We start from the raw sequence: 21,745 nt of genomic DNA on the forward strand, positions 1-21,745 counted from the left end.
CACTTCAAGTGACGACTCGCTTCCTAATGCATACCCATATCCAGACGCTACAGCTTATCTGTGAGATGGCAGATACCTAACGGATGTGTAATAATGTTGTGGGAGATACCAACAGGGATACAGACAATGAATGACAGGTAATATAGTAAGTGATATGGGACACTAAACACACACAACTGAGACACACTCCAGATATATACAGACACATACAGCATACACACCACACACACACACACACACACACACACACACACACACACACACACACACACACACACACACACACACACACACACACACACACACACACACTATGAAGCCATCTATCAGACTGTAAAGCTCTCTGCTAGCTTAGACAGCATTACTGCTAATAGACATTTAGCCTGTGCCTCCTCAGCAGCACAGGTAATTAACAGCATAGCAATTACAGGGAGGTGCAAGTGAGGAGGAGACCCCCAGACAGGTGACAAACACACAACAGTAGCTCACTTGCCTGGCTGGCAGCAAGTCACAGCCCAATCTCTGCAAACAGCTAGTCAGGCCTTTGGCGCCTTCAGGATTGCTCAGATTTATGGGACGCTAACTGATTTATCAGTGCCAGTCCTTAAGATTCCAAGAGTGGGTAAGGAAAAGGTGTTTAGCCACATGCCCTACATGTTTTAATAAATAGTACTTTGTATACAGACTTATGCTATAGCACCGTACCATGTCACAGTGAAACCCTGAAGTGTCTCTTTATTACATTAATGTAGAGTTCTTCATAAACATTGGCATGGAAGAGCAACACTGTTAGACAGCTTAATACTCCATTCTCTTCAACCTACACCACTCTAGCCTTAGGGAGTGATAGACATATGACATATATATTTTCACCCAGTGGTGTATTTGGTGGTTAGCTTGCTTTTATTTTTACGGCCTGGTCAATAGGTGTGTTGGCCTTATGGCACATAGTTCCCTGCCAATGAGGCGTTGCTCCATAAACAAACCACAGAGGACACACTATGGAGGAAGGGGATGAGGAAGAGGAAAAAGGTGAACGGCACTTCTGGGATTAACCAGCTAGTCAATGTTACAAGTCAGTGACAGAAATGAGACCCAGCCTTTCAGAGGCTAGCTGGCTGGAGCACTTGGCATGCTACAGGAACTTAAATGAAAACCGCAGCAGGACTGACTTGGCCACACCGCTGTTAAATGATCAGTGAAGACATGAAATAGCCCAACGGAGTGTGTAATACTGGAGTACTGCCGTAATATTTGAAACACTGCTTATGAATTATGAGCATCACTCCAAGAAATCCTTTTTTTGCAAACAAGTGGAGGTCCTGACTGTTTCTTAGTTCACCGAAACACTGAGAATAACATCCTAATTCTCTGTGGTCCTACTAGCAACTTACTGGCCTACTGAGAGAGAGTGAGAGGAAGAGAAAAAAAAGAGAGCAGTATCCTGATTTATATGACAATGGTTTGTTAATAACATCCCATCTTCCAGACGTCTCTCTTGCTAATACCATTGCCAAACTTAAAAAAAAAACATTAGTTACCTTGTGTATAGTATGTGGTAAATAGAACAGATTTTCTCATTCACAAGGTATTCAAGTATCTGTTAAACTCTTTACATAAACAGATTACTTTGATGTTTTTATTCAACTCTTTAATTCTCTTTTTGTTTATTTCCTTTCTTGATGGCCAAGAGGATGAGCGGAAAAGATGATGAATGGATGAGATATGGAGCTGCTGCAGCTGTATTTTGGAGATTTAGAAGGAGACAGAACCGGTGCAGGTAAAGGCAAGGAAGGAGCTGAGAAAAGAAGATATGGAAAATGAAAAGGGGAAAGTCAAGAGAAATGGAGAGCTAGAGTGCAAGAGGAACAGAGAGAAGTACCAATTTGAAAGAGAGGATCAGCTCTGGCAGAGTAATCAAATCAGAAAGTCAGCAGACCTATCCTCGGCTCTCCCCTCCATTCCCATCCCTTTAGTGTCATCTCCCGTCTCTCCATTCCTGAGCTCTCATCTCACTTTTCTCTCTCTCTCTAAACCTCCTGAGTTTCTGTGTCAATTATTCTTTTCTCCACTTGCTCTTCTTCTTCTGTTCCTTCTTTTGTCTTTCTCTATTTTCCAGTGGAATTGGGTAATGGTCAGACCCAAAAGGGGCTAAGGGAGGTTAGGAAGAAGGACGGAGCCTCTAATAAAATTGCTTCAGACTTTAAAGCCAAACCATGAGAGGGCTCTTATAGATGATGGAAGTGAATGTCATCAACAATCAATGAAGAAAAAGCTTCCATAACAGCGTTTAACCTGAACAGATACAGAACAGAAAACAGACCCGAGCAGATCTACAGTAGTAAACAGCTATCTCAAAAGGGTAGGGGCTTTAAATGACAAACAAGGGGAAAACAGGTGTGTTGTGGGTGCTGCTGCTGCTGCTGGGTAGCATGATGCTTTGTTTTTCCTAGACGTTTGGAGGATAGGATGGAGCATTGTCAATTACACAAAGATGTTTGGAAGATAAGAGGGAGCATTGTCAATTACACAAACTACACACAGTTGATGTTTTTTGTTAGATGATTCCGGCATTCTGGGTAGGCAGTAGGGATGGATGATAAAGAATGATCAGCGAAGCATGAGTTTAGGGGAAGTAAGAGTCTCTGATGATTAGGACTGAACTCTGTATTGGGATGCTTCTACAGGGAGAGTAATTCAGGGCAGGGTCTGTCGCATGCAGCCTTGTGTGTATTTGTGTATGTGTGTGTGTGTGTGTGTGTGTGGAGAGATCAGGTGAGCATCAAGAAAGAGCAACGTCATCTACTGCTGACCAAATTTCCCTTGGTCAGCAGTAATCGAGTCTCTTAGGACACCAGACATCACTTCTCCCTCGCTCTGAGGAAATGAGAGTCCACAAAGAGAAAGGGAAGAAAGAGAAGGACGAGTGAAAGGGTGGGAGGAAGACAGACTCACCTGTACAAGGAGCTCCAGCTTCCTGTCGTCCAAGAGATGGACCTGACATCGCCTCCCCTCTGTCATCTGAGAAAAGGAGACAAAAAGACAAGGGATGCTTGTTTATAAATTGATTACAGGTACCAACACAGATCAAAAGCACGGCTCCACTGATGCCAATTATACAAAGAAATGTACTTATATTTCCATATAACAAACAAGAATCAATTTGTATGGGAGATGTGCTGTATGGCAAGCTTGGTGTGTGCATATGTTATCTCAGTGAAAAACATGTAGGGCATGTGGCTAAAAACCTTTTCCTTGCCCACCTTTGGACTCTTAAGGACTAGTACTTATAGATCAGTTAGCATTTCCTAAATCTGAGCAATGAAGTCTTGAAGTCTTAACAAGGTTAGCTGACCTAACTAGACAATGGGCCAATAGAGAAGATGACTGCGCTGCTCTCTTCCTCGCTGACATTTCTAGCATTCCTCCTTAAGCAGGAAATCCATTATCCATCAGTGGACTACAGTGACCACAATGAGTAAAGCTGCCTGCTGATGTTCACTCGAGTGTTTGTCTGTGTCGTTGATACAAGGTTTGCTGAATAGAGCTGCAAAAAACTATGTTCGATAATATTCGTCTGCCAAGTTCAGGCGTATTCACTAAAGCAGGTGCAATGATGAAACAGTCAACTGTGAGAAATTTGCGCCACACACACACACACGCACACACACACACACACACGTTAGACCAAATATTTTACATGACTGACAAAGCCAAGGCAATTCTCCAAACCTGTCTAAAAGTTTGCTACTGTGTGATGAAATTCAAACAAATACAGGATTAAAGTAAAAAAAAAAATGCACAGGAGCAATACAGTCAAGAAAAGATGTACAAACTGTGCCAGAGTATTCCACATGTTAGGGTCTGTTTGTGTGTGCTGGTGTTTTCAGCACATGTGGAGTTTCTCTACAATTTAGCAGGAAGCTGGGACTCTGAGGAACACAAACACCCCCTGGCTCCTCCCACACTTCCCTCACATCTGGGAGATGGGGAGGGACACCAGGGGGGGAGGGGGCTGGAGGGGTAAGAAAATGTTAGAGAAGAAGGAGTAGAATGAAAGGGGGGGAGACATCCCCATAGATGCCACCATATATTGTTTTATATCTTTGGATGCCATAAACACGAGCATGAGCGTAACCGGTTTGTATCTCTTCACCACAAGGATCATATTGGCCACCTGAGGCCCTTGCAATTTGGGAAGGGTGTGTCCATAACATGGGTATTACAGAGCTCCTACTTTCTCACCACTTGTGCCAGCTTGCATCCAGGTGGCAAGTTGGAGGTGAGAGTTTAGCAGAGAGCTGAAGATAGCAGAGAAAGAGAGGAAGAGGAGTTACAGTACTGGGTCTCAACACTCATCACTTTGTGAACCCGGCTAAATGATTACTGGTGTGTGTGCTGTGTGTGTGTGTGCGCGCTGTGTGTGTGGCTTGTAGCTACTTTGAAGGGTTTGGTTTACCCTCCCACTCACCATTGATCTCCTGTGGTTTGACGGTTTAGATTGGGTGCACCTGCGCACACAGTGACATACACACACCCACACCCACACAGAGACACAGACACACACATTTTCCAATATTGGCTTTTGTTTTCATCTCCCACCCCCCTGTCTTGGAGTTACATTTCCTTTCCAAAACTTTCATGTTTATACTGTATACAGTGATTTTAATTACTGCCATGACAACTGAGTAGAAGGTCAGTGGTGCAAACATGATTCCATAGATTAATTCCTGCCAAAAATAGTTATAATATAATAAGCCCTGAGTCAGAATAATGACAAAACATCTTACTGCATAATACTTTAAACTGCAATGCAGACAGTGTACACACACACACTCTCACTGGCACTCTGCTCGAGGCACCTGGGAATAGTACAAATCTTAACGGCAAGGTAACAAATCACTGCCTTAAGGCTAAAATTAGGCAACCCAATCTGGCAGAGACAGACGCTTATTGGTTTTAGTCATACAAGTCACTTTGTGGTATTGGACACATGCTACTGAGTTTCTATCCACTGTGAAACCAAATGTAATAGAGTTTCTATGAATAGCTTCTTGTCATAACAGTTGAAAAATAGAAAATGTGGATACTGCTGCACCATGACATAGTTTAGACACACAGTTCATTTTATTTCCCTTTTCAAATGACAAAAATCGCTGAATATATTTACAGCATCTTGACACTGACCTCTAATGTATGTTGCAATCATCATGACATTACAATGTAGTAGTACAATGTAGTAGCTAGGTTAGAACACATGTGCTACTGGCAACATCACTTTGCCCTGGTGTGTGATTCATGCTATATCCACCAACATTTCTGATCCATTACTAGGCAGGTTTGAATTGGCTAACTTAGCTACATCCCCAGGCAGGCCTGACTCACTGGCAAGAAACAGTGAAATTAAAAGACAAGACATGAAAATAAACAACTAACAAAGCAGCCATGTTCACAACGTTTCATTATTTCGCTGGAGCTGGCACAAATTACAGAGGCACACACAAACATACAGCTGACAGTGATGCTTTGGTCAGTGCTGGCGACGGCACCAACGTTATCATTAGTTAGTTACCTTGCAAACAAGCGCTCGCTGCGAGGCTCCCACAAAATAAACAAAATCGACTCGAAGAGGAAGAGAAAATAACAAATGATTAATCCCAGAAAGAAACGAGTCGAGTTACTGCCAGAAAATCGTCAAAAAACACCCCCCCGGCCGGCCTAGGGGAGGAGGCACATCAGCATCCATGTCAGTGACCATTAGTTAACGTTAGCTAGTTACAAGCGACGCAGCTCGCTGTGTCTTCTCTGTATTCTCCAAACGCCACAGACACGTTATATCTCATATCTTCGCCATTCAAGCTAGACTCAGCGCTAACTAACGGCGACCGTGTAGCGTTTTCCAAGGCTGGCTTGTCTCCCTCCTTCCGAAAGCAGAGAGCGTCTCACGGGGCTAGTCCTGGTCGACCACCCCCCCCCCCCTTTCGCTACCGGTACCGTGCACAAACGGTGTGTGAATGTGCGGATAGCAGGAGACCGTACCAACGGTCAGCAACCGAGGGGGACGACCGGAAGAAATGGCTACGATTCCAGCCTGCCTTCACTTGCCAGCTATGTTTCTCGCTGTCATCGGAGTTGCTTCGAAAACACGGGAATAATAGAGGCAAGATGTGGGGGGCGGGGAGAGGAGGAGATGAGGGGAAATTTTCTGCAGCAGCTCACAGCCATGAGAAACTGCAGACCTCTCTCTCTCTCTCTCTCTCTCTCTCTCTCTCTCTCTCTCTCTCTCTCTCTCCGTGCGTGCGCGTGTGTGTGTGTTCAAATCAGTGATCAAAGTCTGTCTACTTAAAAAAAAGCAGCTGTAGGCCTACTTTTTTTTTATTTTTTTTAAGAAATGCAGACTTTGTGAGTGAGAAAGAGTTCCTCATCTTATTACTTTGGCAATACAGTTATGCCATGTGTATTGATGGGCCTGAAATGGTTAAATGATTCTGCTTAAAAAAAGTCGGAGATTCAGTTAGATCTACAGTTAGATCTCTACATCCCTGGTTTGGGATGTAGAGATCACTCTCTCTCCAGCTTGTCACTTCCTGTCTGCACTTTTAAACACAGATCTCGTTGCTCTCAGGCTTGGCTTGCTTGAATGATTTCTGGCCTTCAGTCCACTGCAGCCGTTAGACTGACTTCTTTTTTTCTGTATGACCTAAATTGGGCACTTGTGTTCACCTTACACAGCTGGAGCAGCAGCCGTTGAAACCACCAAGTTGTTAAAATAACAAAATCAGCCCAGTTTTTGGTACCATAAATAGATACTAATGCGGGCTGTGTGAAGGCAGGGCTAAGCCTATACCTATACTGTCAATAAAGAATTTGACTGACTCGGCAAGCATAGGCTAGTCTGTTTTCTATTGTTGTATTACAACATGAGAAATCCCTATGTTATGAAAACTGTGAGGCCACATGTACAGTATGCACACATATGTAGTACACCACTAAGCTGTCAGCATCAGTGATACTTTACCATTTGTTGACTAAAGGCAGTCTTAAGTTCTCCGATAGTCATAAATACAGTTTGTCTGAGCCAAATGCAGTTGCACCAAATTTGAAATATGACAGGAAATTCATAATCTTAAATATGCAGGATTCATCAGAAATACTCTCTTCTCAGACATTAAGCAATGCAATGAAATTGAATGTGCTTGGCTTGAACAGTTGTATTGCTACCATAGCTTATGTTGCAGGCCCTAAATTCAGCTTAGTTTGCTGAATAGAATGTCACATGAGAAAAAAAGGTGGTGTATCCTTTCCCCCTCCCTGCTGGATTTTTCTGTTTCTGGATATTTTTGGCCTGTTCCAGACACCGGAAACTGGCCTGTCTAACTTAAACATCTCCAGATGACTCTTTCTTTGGCTTTAATACATACACCCATCCCTCCTTCGCTTTCTCCGGTCAAATATATATCTCCCTTTATTGGTAACTTCCCCAGTTTGCTATCACAAGGGCCCTGTTGTTTGACCAATGCAAGGGAGGGAGAGAGAAGGGGACAATGCAGGCAGTGGGGGATTGGGGTAAAACTCTGACAGAAGACAGAAGAGGAGGGCCAAAAAAAAAAGAAATGGCAGAAGGAAGATCCTTAACACTTTAACTATGTGAGTTAATGAATGATTGTTCCTGTTTGGAATGGATGTGAGGAGCTCCAGAGAAGCTGAACGAGAGGGAGACAGATTCCCAGAAAAAGCCAGAGTGGAAAAGGAAGGAAGAAAGGAAGCAAAGCAAGAATGAAAAATAACAGCTGTGATTTAGTGAGCCTCTATGTCCGATGCTCATGTCCCTTAACTTCCCTTTACATGATGGTCACCTTTCAGCGACCTATAGAGAGTGTTTCCAAGAAGCACAAGGTGGCTAACACTTGCAGGTGTGACATATCTGGGCCCTGACAGAGCCTTGTTATGGAGCCAGTGGGCTTCTATTCTGGGCTGAGGTGTGGTCATAATGAGGTGCTGATCTGGTGTTTTTCTATGGTGCAGGGCTCCAAATGGGACAGATCTGGATGGGTGAGGTTGGTTTAACAGGCGGTGGGAATTAGAGTCAGGTTTTAGGGTCGAGCAGGGGAACAGGGTTGATGGTCTGTGCTGGAAAAGGTAACCTATATTGGTGGAATGTGATATAAACAGCGCCCAGCGGTTAATTGAAGCAAGATGGAGAATCTCTTTAACCCTGACTTCGGGACGCTGCGGTAGGCAGTAAAGACTGACAAGCACACACACACACACACACACACACACACACACACACACACACACACCATGGTCTCGCTCTCTGTTTTGCTCTGTCTGTCTTTGTCTGCATCCCTCCCACATCTATGGAGACTAAACAAACACACACACACTTAAACACATCACTTTGAGAGCAAGCATGGTCTGACACCAGCAGTCCCAAGGTGATTTATGACGCTGAGATCATTGTAGCTAAAAAGGCTTTATGACTCGCCGTCAGTTTTTAATGTAACAGTATCTGCATGTGGTGCAGATTAGATTACAACACAAGATTCAGCAAACACACACTGTGGCTCTCAATACACTACAGTTTCAGTTGAATGGTTTATTGAAAACCTGCTAGAAAAATAATAGTAGGGCCAAATCCATCTTCTCCATCCAGCGCTTCATGAAGCTGCAGAGTGAGACGGAGCAGGGAGGGTCATGGAAAGGCAGCCAGGAATGTGTAGAGAAACGACTGACCGGGAGAGATCTGTTTTGTTTGTTCAAGTGTATATATACGTGTGTGTGTGTGTGTGTGTGTGTGTGTGTGTGTGTGTGTGTGTGTGTGTGTGTGTGTGTGTGTGTGTGTGTGAGCTCCACCCTCCCTGCCCGTGAGTGACTTTGGGACTGAAATGTGGTTCCAGTTAGGGCGTTTTTTTTTTTAAATCTGAAAAACACTGGCACTTCAAACAAACTGGAGATATTTCTCTAGCCAACCCTGCTTTGTTCCCATTTTACAACACAGCCCAATTGCCAGACTTTACAAAACATCTTTCCCCCTTTTTTCAGGAGAGGTTTTCCCCACATTTTCACATCAAAACTACTTCCTCTAAAACAGACAGATGGAGATGCTTATGGATTTCAAATACTACATAGGCACTTTTACTGGGAACATCGCTGTGAGGTGTTTCAGTTGGCACAATAAAGACATCAGAAATCATGCTTTATAGACGATTCTGTGTGATCCAAACTTCAGTTGTGCTGAATCCACAGGAATCCTATCTCTGCCTCAGTTCAGCTTCGCTGTCATATGCATCTAGAGGAGCCTCAATCCCCAATGAACTGCAAAGAATCGCTCAGGTCATGCTGAAAAGTCCCAGAAGATGTACAAAAGTTGCTTCTTACATGTTCATTACACATCTATAGTTTGCTAAAGCTATAAAAATGGGCAACAGCGGTAGCAGCAGTCTTCTAGTCACCGGTCAGAACAAACCATTAAAGGTTCTCAAAATATTATGCAAAATGTGAGCCAACAGTTTGCACTTTGCAACAGAGACAGAATGACACCGCGTGTCAGAGACAGAAAAATAACAGGAAGGCACAAAGTTTGAATATTGTCTTGTAGTCATAACACTGACAACTTCACCTTGTTCTTGATAAATTCCTGATGGTCTGACATTCTTGTTTTCATCCTTTTCATAGTGTGATCTTAAATAAATCAAATGTTGTTGTTTTTTTATATCCAGCAGCATACCGCAACAGTGAGTAATGGAGTATTATCTTGTGCTGTAAATTGAATCTATTTCCTAGCTGCCAACTAGTAACCTATCCACGCAAAAGACGGCTAATCGACCCTCCTACTCTGCTCAGCCACTGGTTTCCTGTTCACATCCTTCTTCTTTCCTCATTTGTTTCTTTTCCTTTCCTCTCCCAATCCATAATGTGGTTTGTTTCTGTTTCACTGATGCGGCTGAAAAAAAACCCTGTGTGTACAGGCACTCACATATAGCCAGAAGTTATACAGCATTTCATACAGAAAGCTCTTAAACAAAGCCACAGCAAAATGTCTCCCTTGATTACATCCAAGCAAATAAAAGCCTTTCATGGGCACAGTGTGATGATGCTGCGCCACAGTGTGTCGTTTGAGAGCAAGACACCACTGGTCAATTTTTGCATGCTACCAACAATTTGAATACTCACGTCTGCTCACGTCTTCTTTACATGTTTGCCTTTTTTTATGGGGATGAGCTGTATTCAAAACAGTCAAAAGGGATTATTCCACTTTGCATATTTTCCAAAAGAAGGGACAAACTTGTGATTCCCTCTCTTTCACGCGTTGCTTTTTCTTTCCCTTCACTGACACGGGTTGGACATTCCTAAAATTCCAATCCAGAGAGAGCATTTGGTTGATTAAGCCATTATACTGTAAGCACAACGGTTGTGTGTGTCTGTTAGGGGTGGCGGGGAAAAAATAGATACAGCACAGATTCGCAATATTTTCTGTGGCAATACTGTATCAATACACGGACGCCAAGTATGGATCTTTTATTTTATAAATTGCACATGAGAATTCAACTTTTTAAAACTAGAATAATAAAATAGCTTTTTTTCAGTCCACTAGATGGTGCAGTTGAGTTTTTTCTTCTTCTGGTGAGGTCAGCAGGGGTGAAAGCGTGAAAGATACATAGTAGATACGTAGCTACGTTTTTCTTTGGGGACATCATTTGAAGTTAGCAAAAAGATCATAAATTGCAATATATCGCAGAATATTGCAAGATGTTTAAAATCGCAATAATATCGTATCGTGACATAAGTATCGTGATAACATCGTATCGTGGGGCCTCTGGTGATTCCCACCTCTAGTGTCTGCGTCTATATGTCGGTGTGTGGCCCTCTGACAACGTGGCCATGCATCTATTCTGTGTTTTGGACGGAATAGGTTTGAGGTGACTCAATAACTTCAGTAGCTTCTGCGAGAGGTTCAGGACAAATAGGTACGAGTGATGTCGTGTCTTAAGGACTCTTATCTCAAAGAAACAGTCTTAGTTATCATGGGGGTTGATCTGCAAGGATCGAGGTCGTCAGTGTGTCTGTATGTGTGTGTGTTTCTGTATGTGTATGTGTGTGTGTGTGTGTGTGTGTGTGTGTGTGTGTGTGTGTGTGTGTGTGTGCCTTTGAGCCATTCACAGGGGAAGGATCTTTTACCCCTACACCTCCTCTTTTCATCTATAATTTACACAGTGAGAAATCAACGTAGACCTGAGTGACCCTGTGTTTACTGATACCGCTGGTAATGCATGCAGAAAGACAAAGTGACGTAGAGCAGTCTGCACTGCTAATTGAATCCTATATATATATGTACACAGTGTGTGTGTGTGTGTGTGTGTGTGTGTGTGTGCAGACATGTGTGTGCTCTCTTTTAGTGCCTGTAAACCAATTGTTGATTGATGAATCTTCATCCTTGACCTCTCTTTATCTCTCTGCTGCTGTTTCTGTCTCTCTTTCTGTTTCTCTTAAACAAATAAACACGCACGCACACACACACACACACACACACACACACACACACACACACACACACACACACACACACACACACACACACACACACACACACACACACACACACACACACAGCTTCTAAATTCAAGGGTACTGTGTACTGCAGAGCGGTTGAACTCCAGTGGCCTCTATCCCCTGTCCTGTGACTGGATAGAATACCAAACACTCTAATCTTTTAGCATGCTGAATATTAAACAGTCCTGTCTGAAAACTCCTGTGTGTGTGTGTGTGTGTGTGTGTTTGTGTGTGTGTGTCACAGTCCTAATGTATTCTGCTAGCCTATTAAACATGTACCCGAAGACTAGAACAGCAGGGGAGAGGAGAAAGGGAGTTTTGGGTTAAAAGCACCCAAATCCTCTCTGTTGTTCACTAATTTTGCCCTTGTGTTTGTGTGTGTGTGTGTGTGTGTGTGGGGGGCCTGTGCGGGGCTCCAAAGACCCTCCAGGCTAATTAGGGAGACAGCCACAGAACAACATCATTCAAGGCACTGTCTTTACAGGAGCTCGGTGAGCTTACATCCAAATGATAACTTTTAGGTTTTTAAAGTGCTTACATTCTTAAGCTGAGAGGCATAGACACAACCTGCACTGTCTGTCTGTCAAGCATGCACGTACGCACACACACACACACACACACACACACACACACACACACACACACACACACACACACACACACACACACACACATACAGGTTTGTGGCACTATCTTTGTGGGCACCCGACATGCATTCCCTAGCCCCTTACCCTAACCTTAACCATCACAACTAAATGCCTAACCTTAACCCTTACCCTCACCCTAACGATAACCTAATTCTATCCCTAATCCTAAAACCAAGTCTTAAAGTGACGGTTCGGAGTAATTCATCCCTAGGTTTTGACCATGACCTCGACAGCAAAAAACCCCCAGAAGCTTTTTCATTGGTCGAACATTGGGACAGTGCGGTTAGAGTAAGCGCTAATAGCTTAGTGCGCAAGGGGAATGAACCAGTTTTGTATGTTACCCCTAACATGTCCGAGTCGATATCAAACCTCTACAAGTAGTACAAATAGGTTATGCTCTCATAAAACGATGGATTGGAAAGTTTGTAAGTACACCAGAAGTTTATGAACACTTGCCTGCTCTCCTCAGCTCTCTGTTTCTGCTAGCTGCTGCTGCTACCTGCAGTTAGACGAGTGCTTAGGGCCGTCTACAAATTACTACACCGAAAATATTAATTTAATGATTAAATAAGGTAATGTCTCCAAACTTACCTCAATTATTACTTGTCTCCTGTTAGTTATACTACAGCACTTACTTTAAAAAAAAAGTTAAATTAAAAAATATTTTTGTTGCATCTCTTTTCGGTGTTGTAATTTGTAGACGGTCCTAAGCACTCCGCCTTACAGCAGCAACAACAACAGCAGAGAGCAGAAGCCAGCAGGCAAGTGTTATTTACATAAACTTCTGGTGTACTTACAAACTTTCCAATCCATCGCTTTATGAGAGCATAACCTATTTGTACTACTTGTAGAGGTTTGGTATCATTTCGGCATTATTAGTGGGGTAACTTACAAGATACAACCGGGTCCATTAGCCCCTGCGCTAAGCTATTCAGCTGATAACGCTTACTCTCACGCTTAACTCTCCCAATGTTAGATCCAGGTGAAAAAAGCTTCTGGGGGGGTGTTTGGCTCGAGGTCATGGTGCAAAGGACCCTAGGGTGAATTACTCCGAACCATCACTTTAACCCTCAAACAGCCCTTTAAACTTGTGGGGTCCAGCATTTTGGCTCCACAAAGCTGTCGGGACCCCACAAGTATACTGGACTCCCGATTTATGGACCCCACGAATATAGTTAAACAAGCCCACACACACACACACACACACACACACACACACACACACACACACACACACACACACACACACACACACACACACACACACACACACACACACACACACACACACACACACACACACACACACACACACACACTCACATAAATGTTTGACCAGCCTCACTCCCTGGTGCTCTCCAACCTAAGACGCACACAAAAGTTGCCATGACAACTTTCTGGGAGATCTTGCCGTCTCCGCCATGCACACTTTGCCAGAAATGTAGGGCACTTAGAGGAAGAGGCACTGTAAGACAATAAGACACTGTACCAGGGGAAAGTATGACCCAGGGGTATAAACTTAAAGTAAAAAAGCATGCCATGAATGTTTCTCTCACAAAGATATTCAATCCAGTTGACGACAGTATCATGATCCCTGGATGGCAAAAACAAGGAAATCCTTCGCTCTATAAAGTCAACATATACAACATTTTAAAAGATATTCCCCCCTCCCCCGCCCCAATCATACCTCCCCGTGCTCCTCCTCGAGCTAGAATGGCTCAGATGATGTAAGAGGGTTTATGTGCAAGAGCAGTAAAGGGACAGGTATATACTGTAGAAGAGAAACACAAACACACACTTCAACAGTGAAAAGACAGTGAGGCAAGGGATTCACCGGGGAAGAGTCTGAAAAGGGTAGAGCAGACAGGTAGGACAGAAAGTGGGAATAAACTGGAGATGAGGCAGACAAATAGAAGCAATATAATAAGGGAAACAGAAGCAATGGAGCGATAAGAGCAGACGGTGTGAATAGGCTGCAGTGTAGCCTCAGAACCTTTCTCTCCGCTTCCCTCAGGATCTAGCCTGAGGTATAGAAATGACAGATAGAAGAGTGAAAAAGAGCTATATGTATATACCTCCACAGGCTCTGTCCTGCAGCCTGTCTGGTCTGCCTCCACTGTGCTCTGCAGTCAGGATTTATCCCTCCACTGCTTTGGCTCAATGTGACTGTGCTCCTTTATTACACACTTGATTCCTCTGTGCCAGGGTAATGAAAAATGACCCAGATCATCTGCAGGGAGAGTCCTTTGGCAAGTATGTGTGGTCTGTGTATGTGTGTGTGTGTGTGTGTGTGTGTGTGTGTGTGTGTGTGTGCGTGTGCAATTCCTTTTGTCCAAAGGGAATCCCGTCATTGTAAAGGTATTATGTCTTCCATTTGGCCATTTGGACTCGGGGTAGCCAGAATCTGAAGCTAGGAGGTGGAAAACTTTTGTTCAGTAAATATAAACACCTGATTAAACATGTGCTATGGTTACAGATGGGAACTGGGTTCATTTTTTAGCTTTAGTGGTTGAAGTATTTGTCGAAAGCTTGCTCTTGTACGTTAAAGTCCTTGGAAACCTTGAAATATGTACACACACACACACACACACACACACACACACATCCAGGTAACATACTGTAGACCTACAGGGCCTATGCGAGCATGTGCACATTATGTGTGTGTCCAATTTATGAATGCATAATTAAGCATACAGGTGTACATACTTGAGAGAGACAGAGAGAGTTCGAAGGCCTTTGTAACATCAAAGGACATATAATAAAAATGTATGAGAGCCAAAATGTAGTCCCTCCAGCTTTCAAATCACAAAATGATGTCTTATATAACTTATTAAGTATACTATAGTGGCTAACCATGCCTCCCCCAAAGGACCATGGGAAATCAATGACTAAACTCCACCTTGTCCGAACACGTGTGCATAATATTTTCCACTCTCATTCAGCATTAATGTGACTGATACACTTGTCTTGTCTTGTATCTACAAAGTGTCCTCATAGGGAAACTGTGGTCAGATTATGGCTGCTGAGAGGAGGCACTAGTTGTAAACTGTGAAGATTTGGTTCGAGGAAATGATCATATCTCTTAACTCATTTCTGAAAGTTAACACGCACACAAAACTTTAAACCTCTGTTCGGTAAACACAATGCAGGACACACTGCAGGAGGATATAATATCCATACAAACAGAGGATCTGGGAGTCCCTGAGAGGGATTTCCTCAGATATTCACCAGATTCCCCTAGTAATCCTCTGGGATTACCATTCTATACTCAGGCCCTAACCTCTGAACCTAAAACATTATAAGCCCTTATATCCCCATCACTAATGCCACAGTTAAACCTATCACTTCACTCAATACAAGTGGACCACCTCCAAAAACCTTATATCGTGTCCGCTCTGGCCACTCAGTTGTGACTCTGGCCACGACTCAGACACACTTAGAGGATTTAGAGGGATACCAGCCAGATGTATCACGTAGGCCGCTCAACCTTGGCCCAATAAAACACCAGCAAGATATTGCAATCCGTGTGTTTTATCATGTTTAACATCTAAATAGTTTCCAACATGGCAACTGATATCTGGGAATCCTTTTTATATCAAATCAAAAACACTGTCAGTAAGGCTTAGCCTATATCGGGAATATCTTTGTGTGTCATGCAACAGTAATATGTCATTTCCTGTGTAGCTTTGCTGGAAATGCCAAAGTAGAAATACCATTCCATTTTTAATCAACAATATGCCTTAAATCAGAGAATCAGTAGTCCTTTGGGATGACTGTGTGAGGAAGGGAGCGTGTGAGCACGCAAACGCCTGTAATTAATCAAGCGAGTGGCCGTCCTATCAAGTAACGTGCCGTATTCGCGCATTACCAGAGAAATTAGATTCTAGCGTGGCTAAGAAGCTTATGGCGCACAGTAACTAAATGACACATGGCACATGAGGGAGCAGGGGTGTTGTGCTTTAAATGTTTAACATGTAACAAGCCTGCAGATCACCAAGAGACTCGTCAAACACATTTAATATCAAAAGAATATGAATGACTGATAACATTTCGATCGCGATTTATGATTTATGGAGTGGAGAGAAATGTGTGTCCCGTGGTTGAACTGTTGATGAATCTCCACAGGAACCTTGTTCTTAAATTCAGACATCAACAAGCCTCTTCCAAGAAATCCACTTGCTTGAAAACACCATGGTTTGACTGAGCGCCCACAGCTTATCAGACCACAAACAAAAGAAGTAACAGAACAGGCACAAACGATCCAGCTCCTAGACAGAGGGAGGATTGTGTATCTTGGTTATTCCAGACTTGTGCTGCTGTGTCTCTGCTTGGTATCACGATGGACTGGGACTCGTCAGCGGGAAAGGAATATGATCGGTGGCAGAGCCGTTCTCACAGGAAACAGGACCAGATGAGCTCAGTGGGAGTAAACTGGCCTGGGTTGCATTCCTAAATATGATGCAGTCCACCCGACAAGCTAACAGAGCAGCGAGGTCTAATGAATGTGTATGATCGATGTGACACAATGCAAGATTTTAAATAGGTCTAAAACATTTCAGCGGAATTGCGTTGCTAGGAAACAGCTTGAATCTAAGTTCATTTGACAGCGAGGAGAACCAGCTTCCTGTCAGCTACTGTTATTAGCAAGCACTAGAACAGGAAATAAACCTGGTCTATCTAGGATACAAGGATGTCGAACACACTGAGGATGAGTTTGGCTTCACAAAAGTGTCACTTCACATTCCTAACTACAAAACGATGGCGTGTGGTAAGTGTTGTTGGTTGCAGGACTGTGATGATTACAGGTAAATGAGAAATTCTTGCAACTCAGGGAAAGTCCAACCACCTGTGTTTGCTACAGTCCTTTACCCCTGCTTCTTCCCTATGCAGGATATCCTGCTTTTGGGATGGAGTCAGACGGTAAGAAAGAGGAGGGGGGGGGGGAGGGGGCTGGTAGGAAGAAGAAAAACAAAACAAAAACAAGAGGTGAAAAGATACACAGATCAAATCAATTTCGCCAAAGCAACCAAAGAAATTACACAATGCAACAATTACCCAGAGACGCTGTCTAGCACAGAGCACTGCCCTCACACGCCTGACAGCGCTAACTGTCCGTATTTACAGGGTCATACCACCAGAGGAAAATGTGTGACTGGAGGCTGTTGAGTCAATATTACTCAGCCTGATGTATGAAAGTGTGAACGCGCGGCTGCGTCCTCTCACGAGAGACATAAACACACATCTGCGGGAGCAAACAACACTTCACAAATGTTGCAGCCCGCTGGTAACTGTAACGCCACAGCTCAATCACACGCGGTGCGGCGCCACGTAACATGCAAAGCGTAAAGTGATCACCTCGACATGTGTGTCACACACTGGAGCGCAGTACGATATCTGAGCTGGTGTCCTGATTGAGTATGTAGGACGGCTGGCGATGGATGATGGCCTTCTCCAGTGAGAGTTGAAAAGAGAGTAGAGAGAGTTAAATAAGAAATGAAGAAGTAATTTAAGTAGGAAAAAAAAAAAAGAAAAAATAGAATGTCAGAGAGGAAAAGGATACATGGGGGAACAGGTTTAGCTCAGGGCACTGGAGTGGAAATGTATTTTCATTTTAGGATGAAAAAAAAGGTGGACAATGAGTGTAGAAAAGTAAAAACGGGTTGATAAAATATAAAGACACAGTTAAGTCCTCTCTCACTCTGATCTGTCTCTCTCCATTGTGTGTCTGCTGAAAGTTGTGTGAAGCTGGGTATCTCATTAACAGTAATAGAGGAAGCTGGGCAGAGAGGCAGTGCAGTGAGCCAGGGGTATCCCCAGCCTGCAGCCTGACACACTGACCCCTCCTTCCCTGCTTTTGTAACTCCCTCCACTATTAACTGCTCCACCTTGGACCGTACCACTTCATCAGTCCAGGGGGAGATACTGTTTGTAGCTCATCATCAAAGCACTTGTCCAGAGGATGTTTGGGAAAGTGTTTAAATACCTCTGTTTAAAAGGGGTTTTAGTGTGGCCTCTCTCAGATGTTTGTGCGTCTCGAAACCAGGAGGGGGTGTTAAGGACGGGTTTGTCTTCGGGAGGTCTGGTATGTTATTTCAGTTTCCTCTGATTGTGTTGCCCTCCCTCAGGATGCTTAAACTTAGGAGCCACATAAAAACACATCCGAAGACAAAAGTTAGAATAACAATCCAGTTGATCCCCCTCTTGAGAATAAAGGAATTAGAGCAAAACGACAGGAAAAGACACATGGTGTGTGTGTGTGTGTTTATTATTGTGTGCATGTATTTAAGTTAGTCCACAGATGCCGTGGGATGATTTTGTGCTATGCAGTCCAGTGTGTGCTTTTTGTTATCTAGCAACAGGCCTGATGAGTCTCTCTCTGCGAGCCTGTTGGGTTTGTCCTGGTAGTGCCAGCTGCATACAGGGCAGGTGAGACGCCTGGAGAATACTAATGGCTCCATGAAAGCCCTGAGTGCCGATTCTGACATGGTGAAGAGAATACTAATCACCCATTTTGCTGAATCACAGACAAACACGAGGCCCAAAAGACACAGTTGCTTTTAATAAAAGCAATTAAAACATAATTCAGCGGTGAAACAGTTCTCTTCAAGCAAACGGACACATTTAGTGCGTCACCAGTTAGATTAAACGTGTAAGGCAAAGGAGGTATGGTGACCGACCGGACAGCCTATAAAACAGTGTCTTTGTGTGTGTTTTGTGTGCAAGCATCCCCCTTTCACATACTGTATCCATAGAAACACTTACCAGCTTAACAGCTTAGTTTTCCGACTCCTTATAGTGACCCAAGCAACACGACTTCCTGTTAAGGCTCTGCATCCAACAATAACTACAAAAGAGCACTCCACACAAGGACAACAATGTAAAACAAGGCAGCGTTTTCTGAACTTGGCAGGACAGCACTTCACATGCACCTGAGCTGAGTTATAAACTATGTCAGCATATGTGTCCCATTTCCCAAAGCATGAACACTGCCACAGCATCTAACCCAGTTCTGTCCTCCATGCTTAATGACACAAATCCGTCATGTTTAACCCTGCTCCTGTCTCTGGCCCCGGTCTATCGCCTGAAGGACATACCTGGCCTACAGTACATCATCACTTCCAAGCCTCGACACAAGTGTGGAATCATTCACTTATAATAGTTTCCTATAGCGGATAGCCGTCTCCACAGGTGGCACAGCTTGCGGACAATAGGTTTCAAATGTAATCACTGCATTAAGTACACATTTCTAATAAGAGGTGTGAATCTTCACTGATCTCCCGATTTGATTCGATTACGATTATCGTGTCAGCGATTCAATTCGATTCGATATCTCGATGCATCACGATGCGTCAAATACATTTTTACTATTAAAGCCATATAGGATATTTAATTCATAGCTTTTCAAGCTTTAAAAGACAAAACATTCTGCAGTGCTCTAATGCTAAATAAATTGCATACATAAAACTACAGCACTGAGCACATGGCACTTCCTGAATGTGCAAAACATAACAGAATATGTAAACAGAAATGTTGCTAGGCCCACATTAAATTGTAAACAGAAATAATCGATTATGGCCCGGCCGATTATCGATGCAGCATCGTCCACGTCCACGATTCGATGCACCGATTATTTGATTAATTTCAACACCTCTAATTTCTAAATTAAATTTGCAATAAATTCCCTGTGCGAGGGTGCCCTTTTTGAGTGCTACGCACATGCGCATCTAGTTTATGTTTGTTTTGTGTGTGCTGTATGTGAGGTGCAGCCTACTGTACCTGGTAGAGTGGCCTTGAAACACACCTGTGTGTGTGTAATAGATGCAGGGGTGCAGGAAGGTTCCTGGCATGCACACGAAGGCGTCGGAGGGCTGTTGAGGTGAGAGTCGACAGCAGACCCTGCCGAGTGCAGACCGCCTCGTCTAGACCCAACAAGACCGCCTCCATGACTTCACTAACTGCAAGCTCTCTGTGATGCAACTCCAGAGGTATGTGCAGTGTAGCAGAACAAGTTGATATCAGTGAGATATCCACAGGTATCACATTAAGTGAGCCATTACAGGTAAAATCCACCGAGGCCCAGGTAATTAGAAGTTATTAGCCTTTATTGTCCTCCTGATACCACTTAGCTCCAGTATAGATAATAACTGGGTCATCTCTAGAGGTAAGCCACAGAGAGACAGGATAACCCTGTGGCTGTCTCCTTTCCTGTGTCCCTCTCTGTCCTCCCAGTCTCTCTGGGATTCAGCTGTCTGAAGAGTGGTGCTTCTGTCCCAGTCCCACACAGCTAGTGGTCCCTGCTGACTCTCTCTCTCTCTCTCGTTCTTCTTCTTCCTCCTCCTTTCCTCTCTCTTTTCTTCTCACCGAAGCAATGCAGCCTCCGTCCGTTGGTCTGCGCGCCACAAACACAAACATTCCCACTAAGAAAATGCAGCCGGTCTCTTAGTCTCCCTGGCTGGTAGTTGTTTTTAAAGCGATATGCACTCTCATACTGCAGCTCACATGGAGAGCAACCAGTCCAGGGCCAGAGAGAAGAACAGACGACAGCACTCGCTCCTTCACCGTCTCACTTTTCAAGGAGAGAGCTTCTTGTAAGCCACACACCTCCTCATACACCTGGTCAGACTTGACAATATCTTGTATGCTTGAAGAAGACACTGTCATTGACACACACACACACACACACACACACACACACACACACACACACACACACACACACACACACACACACACACACACACACACACACACACACACACACACACACACACACACTATGATATTTTGTATACTACTTTCTAACAGCACTGGGATTGTAGCCAGAATGTTTTTTTTTTAAAAGGAGACATTTTCCTCTGAGCCAGTTTTCCCAGGCCGGAGTATCCTGACTTGACCTGGCTAAATTCTTCCAAAGCAGATTTAAGAATATACAACCCATCTGTTACTCTCTTCCAACTCCACACATTATGCCTGCACAGTATTCGAGATAGAAATCCACAATGAAGCTTATCCTGCTTTTGCTGATACACACCCATTTGCAACAATGGCCACATGGAGGCAATACAACCTCCACATACAACCTGTGCCAGGCCTACAGTCTGTGTGTATATCCTTGCCAGTCGGTGATAAACTATTGGCTTAACAGCTCTGCTAAAACAATACAGCTTAAATGACCAATGTTCTCTGTGTTATGGGTGATATGAAATGTTGAAATCATTCTGAAATCAAACACAGGCACACACTTTTTTCAAGCTCCAGCAGCCATTTCTTGATCTTTACGGTCACTAAGGATATCTTATATGCCAGTTTAAACGTTTAAAAAAGAAAAAAAGGTCAAATAGCCAATGGTTTTATTCAGCCGGACTGATTCACTTTTTCCACTTTCCTCTGAGAGCCTTGATCAATATAGAATTCAATAACTCTGTACTGTCCAGTAATTCTCTGCCTTCCTACCAAACCCGATCTGACTGTAGGTGGATTAAATGGTCTTTCGTAGCTCACTCTGATTCATGGAGGGCTTTATCGATGAAAGAGGTCACTCCTGT

General features: G+C 43.6%; 1 protein-coding gene across 12 annotated transcripts in view; it reads right to left on the reverse strand.

The window, feature by feature from the left end:
- The window catches only part of frmd4a (FERM domain containing 4A), an 87,658-nt gene that overhangs the window by 33,339 nt on the left and 32,574 nt on the right, over positions 1 to 21,745 (reverse strand). For 9 of the 12 annotated variants that reach the window (XM_039809479.1, XM_039809470.1, XM_039809484.1 and 6 more), the window contains exon 2: positions 2,956 to 3,021. In XM_039809479.1, the coding sequence (XP_039665413.1) occupies positions 2,956 to 3,021 (66 nt within the window). Of the gene's footprint in view, positions 1 to 2,955; positions 3,022 to 5,572; positions 5,977 to 19,976; positions 20,529 to 21,745 lie in introns of those variants that run through there. The other 3 variants (XM_039809474.1, XM_039809473.1, XM_039809480.1) reach the window with 3 other exon arrangements.

The sequence above is a fragment of the Perca fluviatilis genome, chromosome 8 (assembly GCF_010015445.1).
Source record: "Perca fluviatilis chromosome 8, GENO_Pfluv_1.0, whole genome shotgun sequence".
Lineage (NCBI taxonomy): Eukaryota > Metazoa > Chordata > Actinopteri > Perciformes > Percidae > Perca > Perca fluviatilis.